The following is a 14,097-nucleotide window of genomic DNA, read 5'->3' as shown; positions in this document are numbered from 1 at the left end:
CCATCGGCGCATGCGACCACACAGGATGTTGTGCCTGATCCTAAATGGGACAGGTCACACACACGTTCCTTACTTCTTCGATCACATCATGCATGATGTCATACAAAGAACACCAAACCGTCTACCAACGGATTGGGCCATAGGCAACATCTTGTCGTGTGCCTTCCATAGCAAAAAAAAGGAGACAAGAGGAGAAACAGGAAGGGTCGCTATGGGTATGATGGGGTCAACGGTCGTCGAACTCAACTAATGTGTGCCGACGTGACTGCTTGATTCGGCCAGTTGTCGTGAGAATTCTCAGGCCAGGTCCCAACACATTCTACACGTGTGAGGATTTGCGAACAACTCGCTGTAGCACACCTTTTGGCGATTCACGACTGCAGTCGTAAGGTTTCGCCACCTGAGCCTTCCTGGGAGAAGAAAAGTGTCAAAGGCAAATGTATTCGTCGGACTCGGATTCACGTTGTTGCGAGACACGTGCAACTGCCTATTTGCAGCCGAACCAGTGCATTTTTTAAATTTCACTTCTTTGGAACAATCCACGCTTGACACAAGCTGACCCCCTTCCTTCAGTGACTCGAGTGCACCTTTAGTATGACCGACTCTGTCAAAGTGAGCCGCCGGGACGCGTGCCCCATCTGTCTGGATGTCTTAGTGCCCACGGGCAGTACGCCGCGGTCATCGGGGGTTGTGCGTCTTCGAAAATGTGGCCACCATTTCCACCGAAGTTGCATCGACGATTGGCTTCAGCAGGCCTCGACCTGCCCCACCTGCCGAGTGCAGCACCCTGAGCTGCCCATGGCCTGTTTGTATCTTGGCACCATCACCATGAACAGCTGTGATGCACCGCCCATTGGGCAACTTGCCAGTGAGGTGGACAACTTTGTCGAGGCGGCCATTCAAGCCAATGACTTTAGGTTCGCTACTACTGTGCCCCGTGCGCGTCGCTTCATCTAAATTCCAGAGAGCTTGACCTCATCGCCTCCAAATTGTGCCCACTTGTGTTGTTCACCGGCGTTGCTTTCAGTCAAACTCCCAAGCATAGCTTGCGTTTGCGCGGGGCCCGTCTCCAAGTTTTGGCCCCACCGGCCGCTTCGGCCAAGACCGACAACCCCGCCACGCTCTCGCACATGCTCGGACTTCGGCTCAACAAGCTTCTTGTACGCATCGCGATAACGTCATCTCTGCCCTGTCAGATGTCATTGAGTTCTTATTTGTTTGCTACTCGGCAAGAACGATGACCAAGGTCCAGGCTCATCCTCCTGTACATTATTATTTGGTTTCCTACTCCTTTTGTGCCTCTTTGTGTGGGGATAGAGCTACCACTCATTGGATCAGGCAACCGTGGTGGTAGAGCGACACAGCAGCCAAAAGACCGACCGCTTCGTGCATCACATTTTCCAGTTTCAGTCAGCTCTGCAAGCGAGTCGCTGTGTGGACCGTCTGCGCGATGCCAGCGCAGCCATTCTCGAGAAATATCAACAGCGAAGCGCCTCGCACCGGGCCTCCAACAGTTCTCTCGCTTCTAGCTCCAGCGCTACAGCCAAGTTAGCACGCTAACCAGCAATAGCACGGCTAGCAACAGCAACACCAGCGCCCATGCCGGCATTGGTGCCGCCCTGACTGCCTAGACAGCTCCATTTCCAAGAGGGTGTGTTTAAGTTGACCCTCTCTTCCAGCCATGCAGCGTATGGAACCCCAGACGTGCCACAAGAGGGCTTGAGCCCACTTGCTCGACTATTCTTTGACTTTTTTTTCTTTCTTTCCCAAAAACGCATTCTTTGCGCCTGATATCTGGATGTTGACCACGAATCTTCGTCCTTCTTTATCTTCGTGGCCCTCGCTTAGCGATTGAATCGCTCTCCCCGATGAGTATCCCGCCGTCTCTTGACTGCGCACATATGTGTGCTTTGATAATTGATGATTTGAACTCGAACCTTTGTTCTGGAATTCGGCAAAACGGCCCCATCTCTGCATCCCATGTCTGCTTTCGAGCAAATTGACCCTCGAACGACTCGATTAGCCACAAAAGTCACAGACTAGATGTGGCTGGCCGAAAGCCCACACATGTATACGTCGCGAATACCAACACAAAATTGCGCACACTGGCTCCACTGAGACCAGCGAATGAAATATTGACACATTGCCCCATGCGCAAAACCGAGCCGTCACTCTTGGCACGCAAGGGGCTTGAAAATGGACGATGACCGACTGACAGGGCCACAAGTGTGGCAGCAAAATCAAGCTATACGAGGCGCTAGTGATGTTGCCCACCTTTGACAAGCTTGAGCTGGAAAAGGGCGCTGCCCGTCTGCGTGACCTCATGGGGCAAACACGCATTGCCTTTTGCATCTACGCCCACACCCTGGGCGCCATCCAGGGAGCGCAGGATGACGAGACCGTTGGCGTATTGCATGGCCTGAAGTTCGCAAAACTTGCCACCATGTCCTAGTTGCGAGATTGAAGCACACATGTACGTGCAGGCAGCAGAGGGCGTGCCCCAATGAGGGCCGATACCTGTGCACATGGGGCGAATCTCATCATCTGAGCCAACACAACAACGCTTCAGGCATACCCGATGTCAACTGCCCGCCTTTGAGGGCCAGGAAACGATTGGGATTGTGTGCACTGCGCAGTCGTAAAAATCCCGCTGGAGATGGATCCACAACAAATCGCGCATAGGTGCCACCTGTGCCCCGACCGTCCACTCGTCCGCCGTCCAAAATTCGAAGATCCTTGTGCGAGGCCTGGCTCGTCAAAATGACAGTCTTGTCTTTGGGCAACCGGTCCTGTGCCACCGGCTGCAGAGGCCCCAGGTCCTCTGAAGTGGCATCCTCCTCCTCCTCATCTGAATAGAAACCTGAGCGATGAGTGCGAGTATGCACAGGGCCAATTTAGCGAAGGGCAAGCGTGAGGGAGAGATGAGGAACGAAGTCGCAAGAAACAGGGCGCTTGGGGGTACCGACATCGCAACCTGTAATCGCCGCCAGCCACGAACCTGAGTGCGCAGCTTCCGAATCTGGGCTGAGCAGGGCTGGGGTGGCTCCACTCTCGCTCACAAAGGAAGCCAAAATCTTGTCGTCGCGGAGCCGCACGTGAGACGGTGTGATTTCCAACGTATAGATGATGTTCTTTGGTGGCACATTGACGCTACATCGGGCACAAGCCCCGCTTTCAAGTACAAAAAGCATTTCATAGCGCAGCTTGAAATACTGATTGCTGCGCGTCCCCACCATTTGGCCCGATCCGCGAGCAGGGACGACCGTGTTGGCAACCTCGCCCGTTTTTTCGTAAAAACCATCCTTCTTGGCAATCAGCTGTCCGGAGATCTTCACCACCTCATTGGTCCTGCAGGTAAGATCACGGCCCAGAATGAGCGGAGCAGTCCCAATGTGATTGCAAGTCGGGCTCGAACTGGTGCACAGGGTCACCCACTCTCCGGGGTGGGGGGTCGGGCCTTACTGGTTGCTGAGGAAGATGGTCGACGTGCCTTGGCCCATCGTGTCGATTGTCACAGCACTTGCAGCCGCCTGCGGCTCCTTGCAGGCCTCACCGTAACCTGTGAACCTTGTTCTTGAATTCGAATCTGCAGAGGGAGCACACGGCTCTGCTTGCTCGCCCGCACAATCACCGTCACAGCACGATCAGCCAAACCCAACCGCCCCTCCCCCTCTCTGGCAAATGGCGTCTGCACACACGCACGCTGTTGCTTCTGCTCAGTCGTGTGTGCTGTGTGTGTGTGTGTGTGTGTGTGTGTGTGTTACTGTCTCTGTCTCTGTCTGTCTCTGTCTCTGTCTCTGTCTCTGTCTCTGTCTCTGTCTCTGTCTCTGTCTCTGTCTCTGTCTCTGTCTCTGTCTCTGTCTCTGTCTCTGTCTCTGTCTGTCTCTGTCTCTGTCTCTGTCTCTGTCTCTGTCTCTCTCTCTCTCTGTCTCTGTCTCTGTCTCTCTGTCTCTGTCTCTCTCTCTCTGTCTCTCTCTCTCTCTGTCTCTGTCTCTGTCTCTGTCTCTCTCTCTCTCTGTCTCTGTCTCTGTCTCTGTCTCTCTCTCTCTCTCTCTCTCTCTCTCTGTCTCTGTCTGTCTCTCTCTGTCTGTCTCTCTCTCTCTCTCTCTCTCTCTCTCTCTCTCTCTCTCTCTTTCTCTCTTAATTTTGGGTATGGTCACTGCATTCGCACATTTCCTCCTGATTTTTTTTTTTCCCCTTCTTCTTCCCTTGCGTTTGTACGCTGAGAGATTCTGTGATTTGGCAGCGCCGCGGTCGGCAACGGATAGGTAGTATAGATCATAGGTGTAAGAGCATCGGTCTGAGAGTGAGCGGCTTGCAGTCAAGAACTTCAACGCCACTCAGCTGCTTGGATCAGAGCCCGTGACGCTGTTGTGTTAAGCCTCTTTCCTTGGCCGAGCCCCGACCTGTTCCAAAACCATTGGCACACTGGCTCGGGTTCCATTTCATGCCAGCCGTTGATCGCAAGCCTTTGTGAGACTGTGCGCCGCCCGAACCCGCACGTGGCGATATCATGAACCGTATTCAAGTACCCCGCGCTGAAGCGGATCGCACCACATTTTTTGGACTTTCTGTGCCTACATTGATCAAGCGCCTTCCCAAATGGTTCGAGGCGGCTCAACTCGACCAGACCAAGACAGGAGTCCTCTTTCAAGGTAGGTGCATGTACAAATGATGACGCCGCAATGCTGGCGCACTTGGAGCACAGGGCAAAGCAACCGTGCCGCTCCCCGCCCTCAGCCGCGGGTGGCCCCTCACGCTTTTTGAACACTCTTGGGGGATACAGCGGCCCGTCAACTGGTGGAAACTCCGGATCAACCAACCACCGACTTGGCCACCCTGGCCGAGCAATTGAGCCTGTCACAGGTCAGTGCAAGTGCAAGGGGTGAATTGAACCTGAGTTTGAAAAGAGACATGATGCACTCATTCTGGACCGCCACTACCCCCTAACCTCGTTTCACCACATCATCGCGGCACCAACCTGCATCGGTCCCATCTTGGTGCTAGGTGGACGCGGGACAATTGCTGGCAGCCACCCGCTTGCTCTTGGCTGAGGTCGTGCGCATTCCGCGGACTTTTATGAAGCGACAGGCGATGTCTGATGACTTGGACTACCTGCACGTTCCCTTGGAGCTCAAAACAATGATCCTCAAGCTAGCCTACAGTGAAGCGTAGGTTTCCCTCACTCCGCGTCTACAAGTCTTGTAAGAGTTGGCCCAACATTCCCGCTTACGTTTCTGCATACGGATCGCGGGCTGGTGTAATCATGCTGCAGGCGAGAAGCAACCGATAGTTCGTTGGTGGCCCAGCAGGGCTCTCGTGCTCGCCTCGTCGATGTGCAGTGGCGCGTAGACGTGGCCGTCTCCACCAGGTTGGCTTGTGTTTGTGTTTGTGTTGGTCTTGCCAAGTTGGCCACCTGCTCCTGTCTTCTCTCATACCCGGGCCGTCTTGTATTCAACCAGTTCGATGAAGCGATCCCTAGTGCCGACGGTACTGATGCAGCTGACTCTCAGTGATGGCACATTGCGGACCTTTGAAGCACCCGTGAACCAGTTTCACAAACTGCGCTACACCGCTGCCGCCATGCTCAAGGTGCGATCACACTTGCCCCTTTTGCATGCACTAAACGTCTTGCCTTGCCCATGCTCCTCAGTCAAGACACCGGTGCACCACTCGCTCACCCGCTCTTGGTTTTGTGCCTCATCACCGCTTTTGATCATGGGCAGGAGTTTAATGATATGGAGGCAAAGCCCGTGTTCCAAGCGTGAAACTCGTGGTTGCCATCTTGTTCCTATTCTTGCTGTAGTCATGTGTGGTCATGTGTGTGTGTGTGTGTGTGTGATGGGGCTTCTCAAACCCTTAACCACAGGCAGCTTGCCTGGCTTGAGCCACATGCCCGCTCTGGTTCTTTTTTTAAGAAATATGTGACACAGGTGTTCGTTGCTGTTTCAATTCCTACGCGTGCAATGTAATTCCAGCCACCTAGTGTACACTCGGCCCGCCTGCACAGACATGCATACCGCTAACATGCACAAGACACACATTTCCACAAGGATAATCAAGCCGTGGTGCAAGGCACGGGCGAGACATTGGGTCCAATCTCAGGCTGAACATGCGCGCACTTGCTGGCGTTCTGAAATGCGGTGACGGTCACGTTCTCAAATCGTAGGCCTGAGAGATGGCACGCAGGGCTTTGGTCAAGTCCAGCGAGCCAGCAACAATCGGATCAACCATCAACGAGGAGCGGTCTTGAAACGAACCGGCACAGCTATTGTCCTGCAGGCATTCAAGCTCAAACGCCATCTTGACATTGTTGGCAATGACGTTCTGAACAAGAATATCGCTGAAGTTGGGCAATGCATCACCAACGCAGGTGACCGAGTTGTAGTCTTGGTTGATCAGAACAGCAGTGTCAACCGAGTCGATAACCATATTGCGATAGGTCACATTGCGCACGGAGCCACCGCGACCCATGCAAGTTTTGACGCGCACGCCATTGGTGGTGCCTGAAAGCTGCAATCCCAAATCAGCCGCAGCAGGCGTCCGGGGCATTGTCAACGCAGGGGAAGAGAATGGTCAAACGTTACTGGCGTTTGCAAGCACACGCCAGTAATTCAGATGGCCAGCATCGTCGACAAACCGTCAGATTATCAAAGAGCACATCATAAATGCCGCCGGACATTTCCGAGCCGATGGAGATGCCGTGACCTGTGGTGCAATCCGTACGAATTTGGCCACGGCACAAGGCATATGAGCCAATTGCAGTGGCGTCATAGTCTCGGCCAACACGTTGAGGCACATGACCTACCACGGCCAAAGGTCATGTCACGAATGGTGACGTTGGCCGTTGGCATGTTGATGGCTAGAGCCTGAGGGCCGCGACCAGATTTGATGGCAATGCAGTCATCTGCATTGAGTTTGCGTTGTTCATGGAAAAGCACGTTAGTACCATGTTGGAGACTTTTTGCCAGGCACACACAAAGGAAGACTTTGGAGTGCATGAAGGCCCCTGTTTTGGTCCAAGGCCCACACCCATACCTACCACCGGTGGAGATGTAGCATCGCTCCACAAGCACATTCTGGCACGAGTCGGGATCCACGCCATCAGTGCTGCGACGGCACAACGGTGAGTCGAACCACTCCCAGGATGATAAGGCTTGAAGCAGAGACGAGGGTGGGTCCAAGAACGCAGAAAAAGGAAAAAAAAAAGTTGGAGTGTTCATGTAAGAGCCTGCTCACTTGGGTCCCGAGGTAATGATACGCAAGTCATGGATGTGAACGTTCTTGCAAAAGGCTGGTGCCACGGTCCAGAACGCTGGGTCCGTCAATGTGAGATCTACCAAGTCCGTCGTCAAACACTGTGAACAGGAGCCGGGTGGTTGGACCTCGTCATGCTCAACGTCTCGCGCCTACTCTCTACGCACCGGAGAGGTAGAGGCCATCCACCCACATGGGGGCTATGAGCATGGGTCGATTTGTGAAGGAGCCGTTGAGGTAGGGCGGGAGATACCACCCAGAAAAGCCATTGCCGTCAATAGTGCCTGCACCCGTGATGGTGATGTTGCTGTAGCGCGACCACTGTATTTGCGGGCGTGACCCCAGATCAAGCATGAGCGGGAAGCACATCCAAGTGCAAGACTAGGAGGCACGAGCAAAACCAAAGCAGAAAATAGAGTTTCTCCAACACACTACCTCGGCGCACTGATCGCCAGTTTGGTTGGTGCTGTGAAACGTCAAGCAGGTGCCAGCATTGAGCAGGGCGGCCCGCGACAGTTCCAGCACGCCTGCATTGCGACGGTAAATCTAGGCTCACGGGGCCAGTTTTGTGACTGTTGATCAGTACACAGACAAAGCAAACGTGAAACAAGGCAGGCTTGGCAAGCCACATTCTCACCTGGGGCCAGTGCACAGTGCTTTTGTTGGCAGTCCCAAGGAGGCGGACGCCCGCCGTCACTTCAAATATGATGTTGGACTGTGCGATCAAGAATAATTTGTGGAATAAGATGAGGGTTGAGCGATGGGTGCCGACAAAGGACAAGGCATGGAAGATCCGCGTGCAGTCGTGTACTTTGAGGAACAGGCTGCCTGTAAGGTAGATGCCCTTGTCAAGGGGACGCAACAGCACATGGCCCCCTTCTGGGCAGCGACTGCACGCCTCAATGGCTGTTTGAATAGCATGGGTGCTGATGCTCTTGTTGTCATCCCGTGCTCCGTAGTCGCTCACATCACATATGCATGCTCGAGTCGTGCCCAGGATCAGAAGGAACAACGCACACACGAACCCCAAGGGACGCCAACTTGCTTTGCCCCGCGCTGCCATTTCTGTTCTGTGTCAGTCAAAAAAAGAAAAAAGAAAAAAGAAAAACCGGAACCAAAATTTGTTTTGTTGATGTTTTGCTTGTTTGCACACAATTGGGAAAGAAAGTAAAAATATCATGCATGTGGTGTCGCTTCAAAAAAGAGGTACGGTAAGTGGCGGTGGCGGTGACAGTGGCGGTGACGAGGCAGGGTAGTTCGTCTTTCAATTCGCACGTAATTCGGCATCACGCTGATTCCGTCTGTGAGGCTGCTTGAGACTGGCGTCGGGCAGGCTGGAGAAGGGATTCAAAAGTGGTCACGACGTCCTCCAGCTTGGCAGACAGGGTCAGGTCTAGAACGGTTCCGCCACGCAGGTTGTTTTGGTCGAGAATGGGCCACGCGCTTGCCAAATCAACCAGTGCCTGTACGATGGGTGAAGCAAGGCTGCGACTGGCGGCAAATGTGACACAGGTTTCCTTGCTGTTGCTACCCGGAGCAATCAGACAGCTCGGCCGATGAGGCGTCATGCCTTGCAAGTAAGGTGCCATGTCTTGTCGCTGACGCTGCGTGAGTTGAGTCCAGGCCAGGCCGACAACCAGGTCAAGATTGCCATGCAACGTCGAAATTTGGGCCATGGCGCAGGCCTGTTTTCGCCACCGTTGGTGCCATGAACCGTTCTCAGTATATGGCTCCAATGCCGGAACACTGCGCACTGAGGGAGTGGGAGAGCGAGAGGGGTGGCGTAGAAAGACCAAGCGTTTAGAGTTGGAAACGTGGGTGTCTTATGCAAGTCATCACAGACAAGGGTCAGCAGGACGCGCATCAAGACTGAGAGTTCAACGTACAGAGCCACTTTGGGGGTAATTGGCTGAGTAGAAGTCGAATAATCGAGTCGAATCCATGCCTGTCAGGGGAAGAATGAAGTGAGCTTCCAGGGCTACAGCAGGCTTGAGGACGGGTGGGTTGCAGAGACACCAAAATGGCGCCTGTCGCCTGGGCACTGACCGTCGACTGAAATGCATCAGCACGACGCGTTCATGTTGCGCCGTCTCGAGATATGAACAGAGCTATTTGGGGCAAAAACCATGCCATAGCATCGAGGAACTTGAATTGAGCGTGGTACATCATGGTCACCTCGGATACGAGACGTTGCAAGCAGGAGGTGGGCCTGCCGCACCTGAGGGAGATGAATATGCATCGTATGCTCAATCTTCTCCGGTGCCACCTCCCATCAGCGTCAAAGGGCGAAAAGCAAGCAGCAGCAAGCAGCAACGACAGCAATGTGAGTTGTGGAAGGTTGCGTGGAGGATGGCATTGGGGTCTCAAGATGAGTCGGCTCGACAATGCCTACTTCAGGGCTGAGATAGGTTGCCTCGCACAGAAGAAGCCGTGCCCGTGCAATGTCAGGCTCGACGGCGAGACTGTCTATGATGCAATCACCCATGTAGCACAGGTCTGGAATCCACTGTGGCTCACCAAAAGCCTATGCAAGAGAACCAAAGGTCAGGCCAAGCGGTGTGTCAGCAACAGCAAGGAGGAGCCGTGCACCCAAGAGCAGGGTGGTGCATGGCGCGAATGTGTGGGACTGCAACGAAGGGGGTCGTGAAGGCTTACGCCTTGTTGTCGGAGCTCGGCAATAGCGCGCGGGGCAAGGTGTCGGTATTCCATAGGCACAGTCTGTTCACATGGCGGCAAGGTCAAGACAGGAGCAAGGCAACGATCATCCCTGGGCAAGGGGTGGTCGTACCGGAGGAACTTGGCGGTAAACCAGGTAGCCCAAAGAGGGGACGCGATGGTGCGTGGCAAAAGGTAGGATCTTGAAGCCCTTGACCATGATGGCTTGACCGGGCTGCACGGGCACAATCTACGAGGGAGCCCACGGTTGTCTTGGGCGTGAGGCTATAAACTGTGAGGGCCACGGGCAAACAACTCCACATGACCCGACAACCTTGAGCGGGGGTGGAGAGTCATCTCCGCTTTTGCCATCCAGAGTATCAAAGCCCTGTATGATACATTGGCAACAGGCGAGCGATCATTAACTTGAGGTTACTCATGCGGGCGCGGGCGCGTGGGGATGGGGGGATGAGTCTAGGCTTGGCGTGCCAGGTCGGCCAACGTTGGGTGGTGACCCGGGTGTCAACCCGTTGGGACTGCATGCAATGTACCTCCTTGAGGTCCTGCAGCAGCTCAGTAGCATGGGCAGGGACGTAGTAGGTTGGCGCTTTGCCACCCAAGCTAGTTTACACGAGCACAGTCCAGGGGCGCTGAGCAGGGCGCCCCGGGTGCATTTATGCAAGTCTCTGGAGCGGGCTAGCGATGACGGATTACGATGCAGGCCACACCTGGAGGCGCGGCAATGACTGATCAAGCTGCCCACATGATCCTAAGGCATGGTACCCAGGGTGAAGTCGGGCAAATGAAGCAACAGCATGCTACTGACTCCGACCGACGCTCACTACGAACCGTGTGGCAATGGGAGATGAACACGTGTTGGATGTTGGTAGCCCAGAGGGGCAAAATTCTGCCGAGGCACGGTGGCATGGTCCCAGGACAGACAAAATTTAAGTTGACAGGCACGGTCGGACAAGATGGCGATGCGGACACCGGAGGCCTTGTTTACCCGAGATCAAAGAGCAGTGAGAACTTGCGCTCTGGTTGGGTCACTCGAACTGTTGTAGCCACGCCTAAGCAGTTAAACAAGGTCATCATCTAGCTGGCGGGTGGAGAGGCTACGGCGTATGGCGATCCTGTCATTTCGTATGCATTGAACAGGTTCGTACCGGCCACAGAGAAGACGCGCAGTTCGTAGCCACACGCATGGATGGTGTGGTCATGAGGTGCAGGATTGCCTAATGACCGTTATGCCCACGAGCACGGCATTAAGGGGAAAAGACACGTGCATCTTCACAAGGGCAGCAACCATCGAGCCATGACGCGTTGCCCACCGTGTGCGTGTTGGGGCCGCGCTTGATGATGTGCTGCGCTCTGGTGTCCTCCCCTGCTTGGATGACCGCCTCGACCTCGGCCCCGATGACCACCACCACCACCACCGCCGCCGCCGCCTCTACCTCTCCCCCTATGCCCACCGCGTCTATGGTGTGACCCTTTGCCGAGGTCGACGGGGACCTGCTCCTTCCGCTGCTGCTGCTGCTGCTGCTGCTGCTGCTGCCGTTTCGCCATCCTCACACAAGCAGTCGGCCGTCAACGCAGCGTCAAAAGCAGAAGAGCGGTCGTTGTCAGACAATGTTCTGGGAGACTGAGAGTCTCAAGAGGACATTGGGAGACTGGAAGAGACTCAGAGGAACAACGGTCGCGGGTTGGTGCCTGTCGCTCCTCATGACGTTTGCGTGATGTCCAAGTAGATCTCTCCTGGGTCTGTTGTGGGGTTGCGCGGTGGGCGCGGCTGGTGGTCAACACACATGGCACACACACGAGATGAGAACGAATGGGTCGACAGAGAGACAGGAGATCATGTGTGACAGAGACAGAGACAGATTGACAGATTGACAAGTAGACAGAGAGACACATACAGCACAGCACCACCACACAGCAGGCAGGGGACATGCCGCCGACAGCACGGCATGGCACGGCCTCATACGTTGTGGCGGACAAGGGGGACAAGACCAAGAGGGTGTTTTTCGTTTTAAAGAGGACAAAGTGCATGTGGTGTCCCCCCCAACAATACACCTGACAACCGGCGAGAAAGATGCGCTGTTTGTACAGAAGTTGTTTATGGTAATGGAAGGACAACGATAGTTATTGTATGGAAACGTTGGGTAGATGCCGATGCCCTGTTGACGAACATACACATCGCCAATTTTTTTATGGTCAAACTCGAGTCACCTGCTGCTGCTACCGCCGCTGTCGCTGCCGCTGCTGTCGCCGTCGTCCGTCTGCCTGTCTGCCTGCCTGCCTTCTCTACCTTCTGCTGTTGTTGGGTGCGTATGTGTGTTTCTGTACCATGTGCTCTCGGTGGTCGGTGGAAGGGGTCTGTGCATGCGGTCATCAGGTGCATGGGGCGAGGCACACACATGAGTGAGGGTCAGTTGGGACCTCGTGCGGCCGGTTAGGGATGATGCCTGGCTTCTCTGAACTATAAATTTCGGCCGCATAAACGATCAGCGCCCGCGCCGCCTTGGCCGGCCTGGGCCGGGGAGGGCGGGGAGTTGCTGCTTCGGTCCCTCAAAGTGTGCTCGTGCCCCACCGCTCGCCCTGCACTCCATGACAAAAACCATGCCATCTTCTCGCGCGCCAGACTCAGGGTCTTGCATTGCCTTGCACTCACAGTCTTGTATCAACGACAGCTGGTGCGCGCTTCTCGAACCTGGCAAGAGGCCGTTCAAAAGGCTGCCCAACATCCCAGTGTGTGCCCACGCTTTCTTTTTCCGACCTTTCGGCCGCTCGATAGCTGCACACAGCCATGCTCACTTTTGGGTCCTCGCTCGCGCAGGTCCATGGCGACTTGTGTCATTATGGAGGGCTCGCACGCTACCACAACCGAGGCCACCGGGGCCGAGGGGCTTCAGAACAAGACCGCACATCAAGACCGAGCCGAAGAGCTTGGTTGGGATTTCAACGCCATCGATCGCAGCCCAGAAGAGCTCTGCGGTATCATTCTGGATCTTTTGGAGCAAAACCACGTGTGCGAAGTCCTGCAAATTTCCCGCGAGGAGCTTGAGGGCTTCATCGGCCGTGTCATCCCCCGCTACAACACGACCACCTTTCACAACATTTGCCATGCCACAACAGTACGTGCCCGTTCCTGCCTACCACCTGCTCGCCCGCAGCACGAAAGGCACCGTTGAACAAGGAACAGTCACGGCTACATGGCGACCACGGGTCACTCGCGCATCGGCTTACGCACCGCCTGCCCCTAGGTGCTTCACTCAGCCGTTATGTTGGCCAAGCACCTTGACATCAGCTCTGTGAACCGCCTGCAACACGTGGGCATGGTCCTCTCCGCCATCCTTCACGATATTGGCCATGAAGGCCTGACCAATAATTTTCACATCAACTCCAAGTCCCCCCTTGCCGTCAAGTATGAGAACCAGAGCGTCTTGGAAAACCTCCATGCCGAGCTGGGCACAGAACTGCTTCTTGAGGAACCCAGCTTGCTGCGCAACCTCGACCCAGACGAGCGCGACGAAGTGCTGGCCACGCTTCACACCTGCATTCTGGGCACTGACATGGCCTTTCACAAAGCCCAGATGGACATGCTCAAGGATCTGGGTGCTGGTAAAATTTACGAGGGTGAGGAACCTTACGAACGGGCCATCCTCAAGGCAATTATTCACACCGCAGACCTCTATAACGTCACCAAAACATTTGAGGTATCCAAGGCATGGGCTACGCGCCTCCAGTGTGAGTTCAACGCCCAGGTAGCCATTGAAAAGAAGCTTGAGCTTCCCTCCTTGCCCTTTATGGAGAGCTCAGGCCTCGTCGCTTTGGCCAAGGGTGAGATCGGGTTTATTACCTTTGTCACAAAACCTTGGTACGAAGCCCTGGCTCAAGCCTTTCCGGAAGTCAACAAATTGCCCCTCCTCGACAACATGAGTACGTAGCAGCCCAACGCCTTTGTTGACCTATCCCGCTCGCTCGTGCTGATGATTTGTTCTGTGGTGGCTTTTTTTTTTCTTTTGTTGTTGTTGTTGTAGATGAGAACGTCTCGAGATGGAAGGAGATTGCAGAAGCCATGGGCGAATAAATGACTGCTCATTTTCAAGGACGCGGCCTTCTTTCCCTCTCGCCTTCCAGTACCCCTTCTCTCTCTCTCTCTCTCTCTCTCTCTCTCTCTCTCTC

At 54.7% G+C, this 14,097-nt stretch overlaps 4 protein-coding genes across 4 annotated transcripts; 2 read left to right on the top strand and 2 right to left on the bottom strand.

The window, feature by feature from the left end:
* Window positions 1-678: 678 nt before the first annotated feature.
* On the bottom strand, window positions 679-3,667 carry MONBRDRAFT_36813 (uncharacterized protein; the record flags this gene model as incomplete). Its single annotated transcript, XM_001745135.1, has 5 exons — window positions 3,463-3,667; window positions 2,999-3,348; window positions 2,576-2,860; window positions 2,275-2,448; window positions 679-953 (listed from the first exon to the last, which is right to left on the bottom strand). The coding sequence occupies exons 1-5, from the start codon at window positions 3,498-3,500 to the stop codon at window positions 679-681; spliced, it is 1,122 nt and encodes a 373-aa protein (XP_001745187.1). The 5' UTR covers window positions 3,501-3,667.
* A 1,355-nt stretch (window positions 3,668-5,022) lies between these two features.
* On the top strand, window positions 5,023-5,607 carry MONBRDRAFT_2798 (uncharacterized protein; the record flags this gene model as incomplete). Its single annotated transcript, XM_001745295.1, has 3 exons — window positions 5,023-5,171; window positions 5,276-5,371; window positions 5,463-5,607. Coding segments are annotated over 3 exons (390 nt in total), but the record flags the coding sequence as incomplete, so codon positions are not given.
* Window positions 5,608-6,058: 451 nt separating this feature from the next.
* MONBRDRAFT_24852 (uncharacterized protein) lies at window positions 6,059-11,894 on the bottom strand (the record flags this gene model as incomplete). Its single annotated transcript, XM_001745134.1, has 23 exons — window positions 6,059-6,171; window positions 6,261-6,513; window positions 6,641-6,804; window positions 6,830-6,907; window positions 7,043-7,110; window positions 7,240-7,336; window positions 7,425-7,578; window positions 7,693-7,803; window positions 7,895-7,972; window positions 8,069-8,327; window positions 8,548-8,861; window positions 9,144-9,365; window positions 9,650-9,781; window positions 9,913-9,975; window positions 10,046-10,162; window positions 10,247-10,300; window positions 10,464-10,533; window positions 10,641-10,681; window positions 10,762-10,819; window positions 10,919-10,982; window positions 11,079-11,147; window positions 11,385-11,479; window positions 11,731-11,894. 23 exons carry the CDS (start codon window positions 11,892-11,894, stop codon window positions 6,059-6,061), a joined length of 2,838 nt encoding a protein of 945 aa, XP_001745186.1.
* An 876-nt stretch (window positions 11,895-12,770) lies between these two features.
* On the top strand, window positions 12,771-13,859 carry MONBRDRAFT_24851 (uncharacterized protein; the record flags this gene model as incomplete). Its single annotated transcript, XM_001745294.1, has 2 exons — window positions 12,771-13,046; window positions 13,176-13,859. 2 exons carry the CDS (start codon window positions 12,771-12,773, stop codon window positions 13,857-13,859), a joined length of 960 nt encoding a protein of 319 aa, XP_001745346.1.
* Window positions 13,860-14,097: the final 238 nt, after the last annotated feature.

This window comes from Monosiga brevicollis, genomic scaffold, assembly GCF_000002865.3.
Source record: "Monosiga brevicollis MX1 MONBRscaffold_8 genomic scaffold, whole genome shotgun sequence".
NCBI lineage: Eukaryota > Choanoflagellata > Craspedida > Salpingoecidae > Monosiga > Monosiga brevicollis.
Note: the sequence above shows the minus strand (reverse complement) of the source record. Positions and strands in the feature narration are given on the sequence as shown.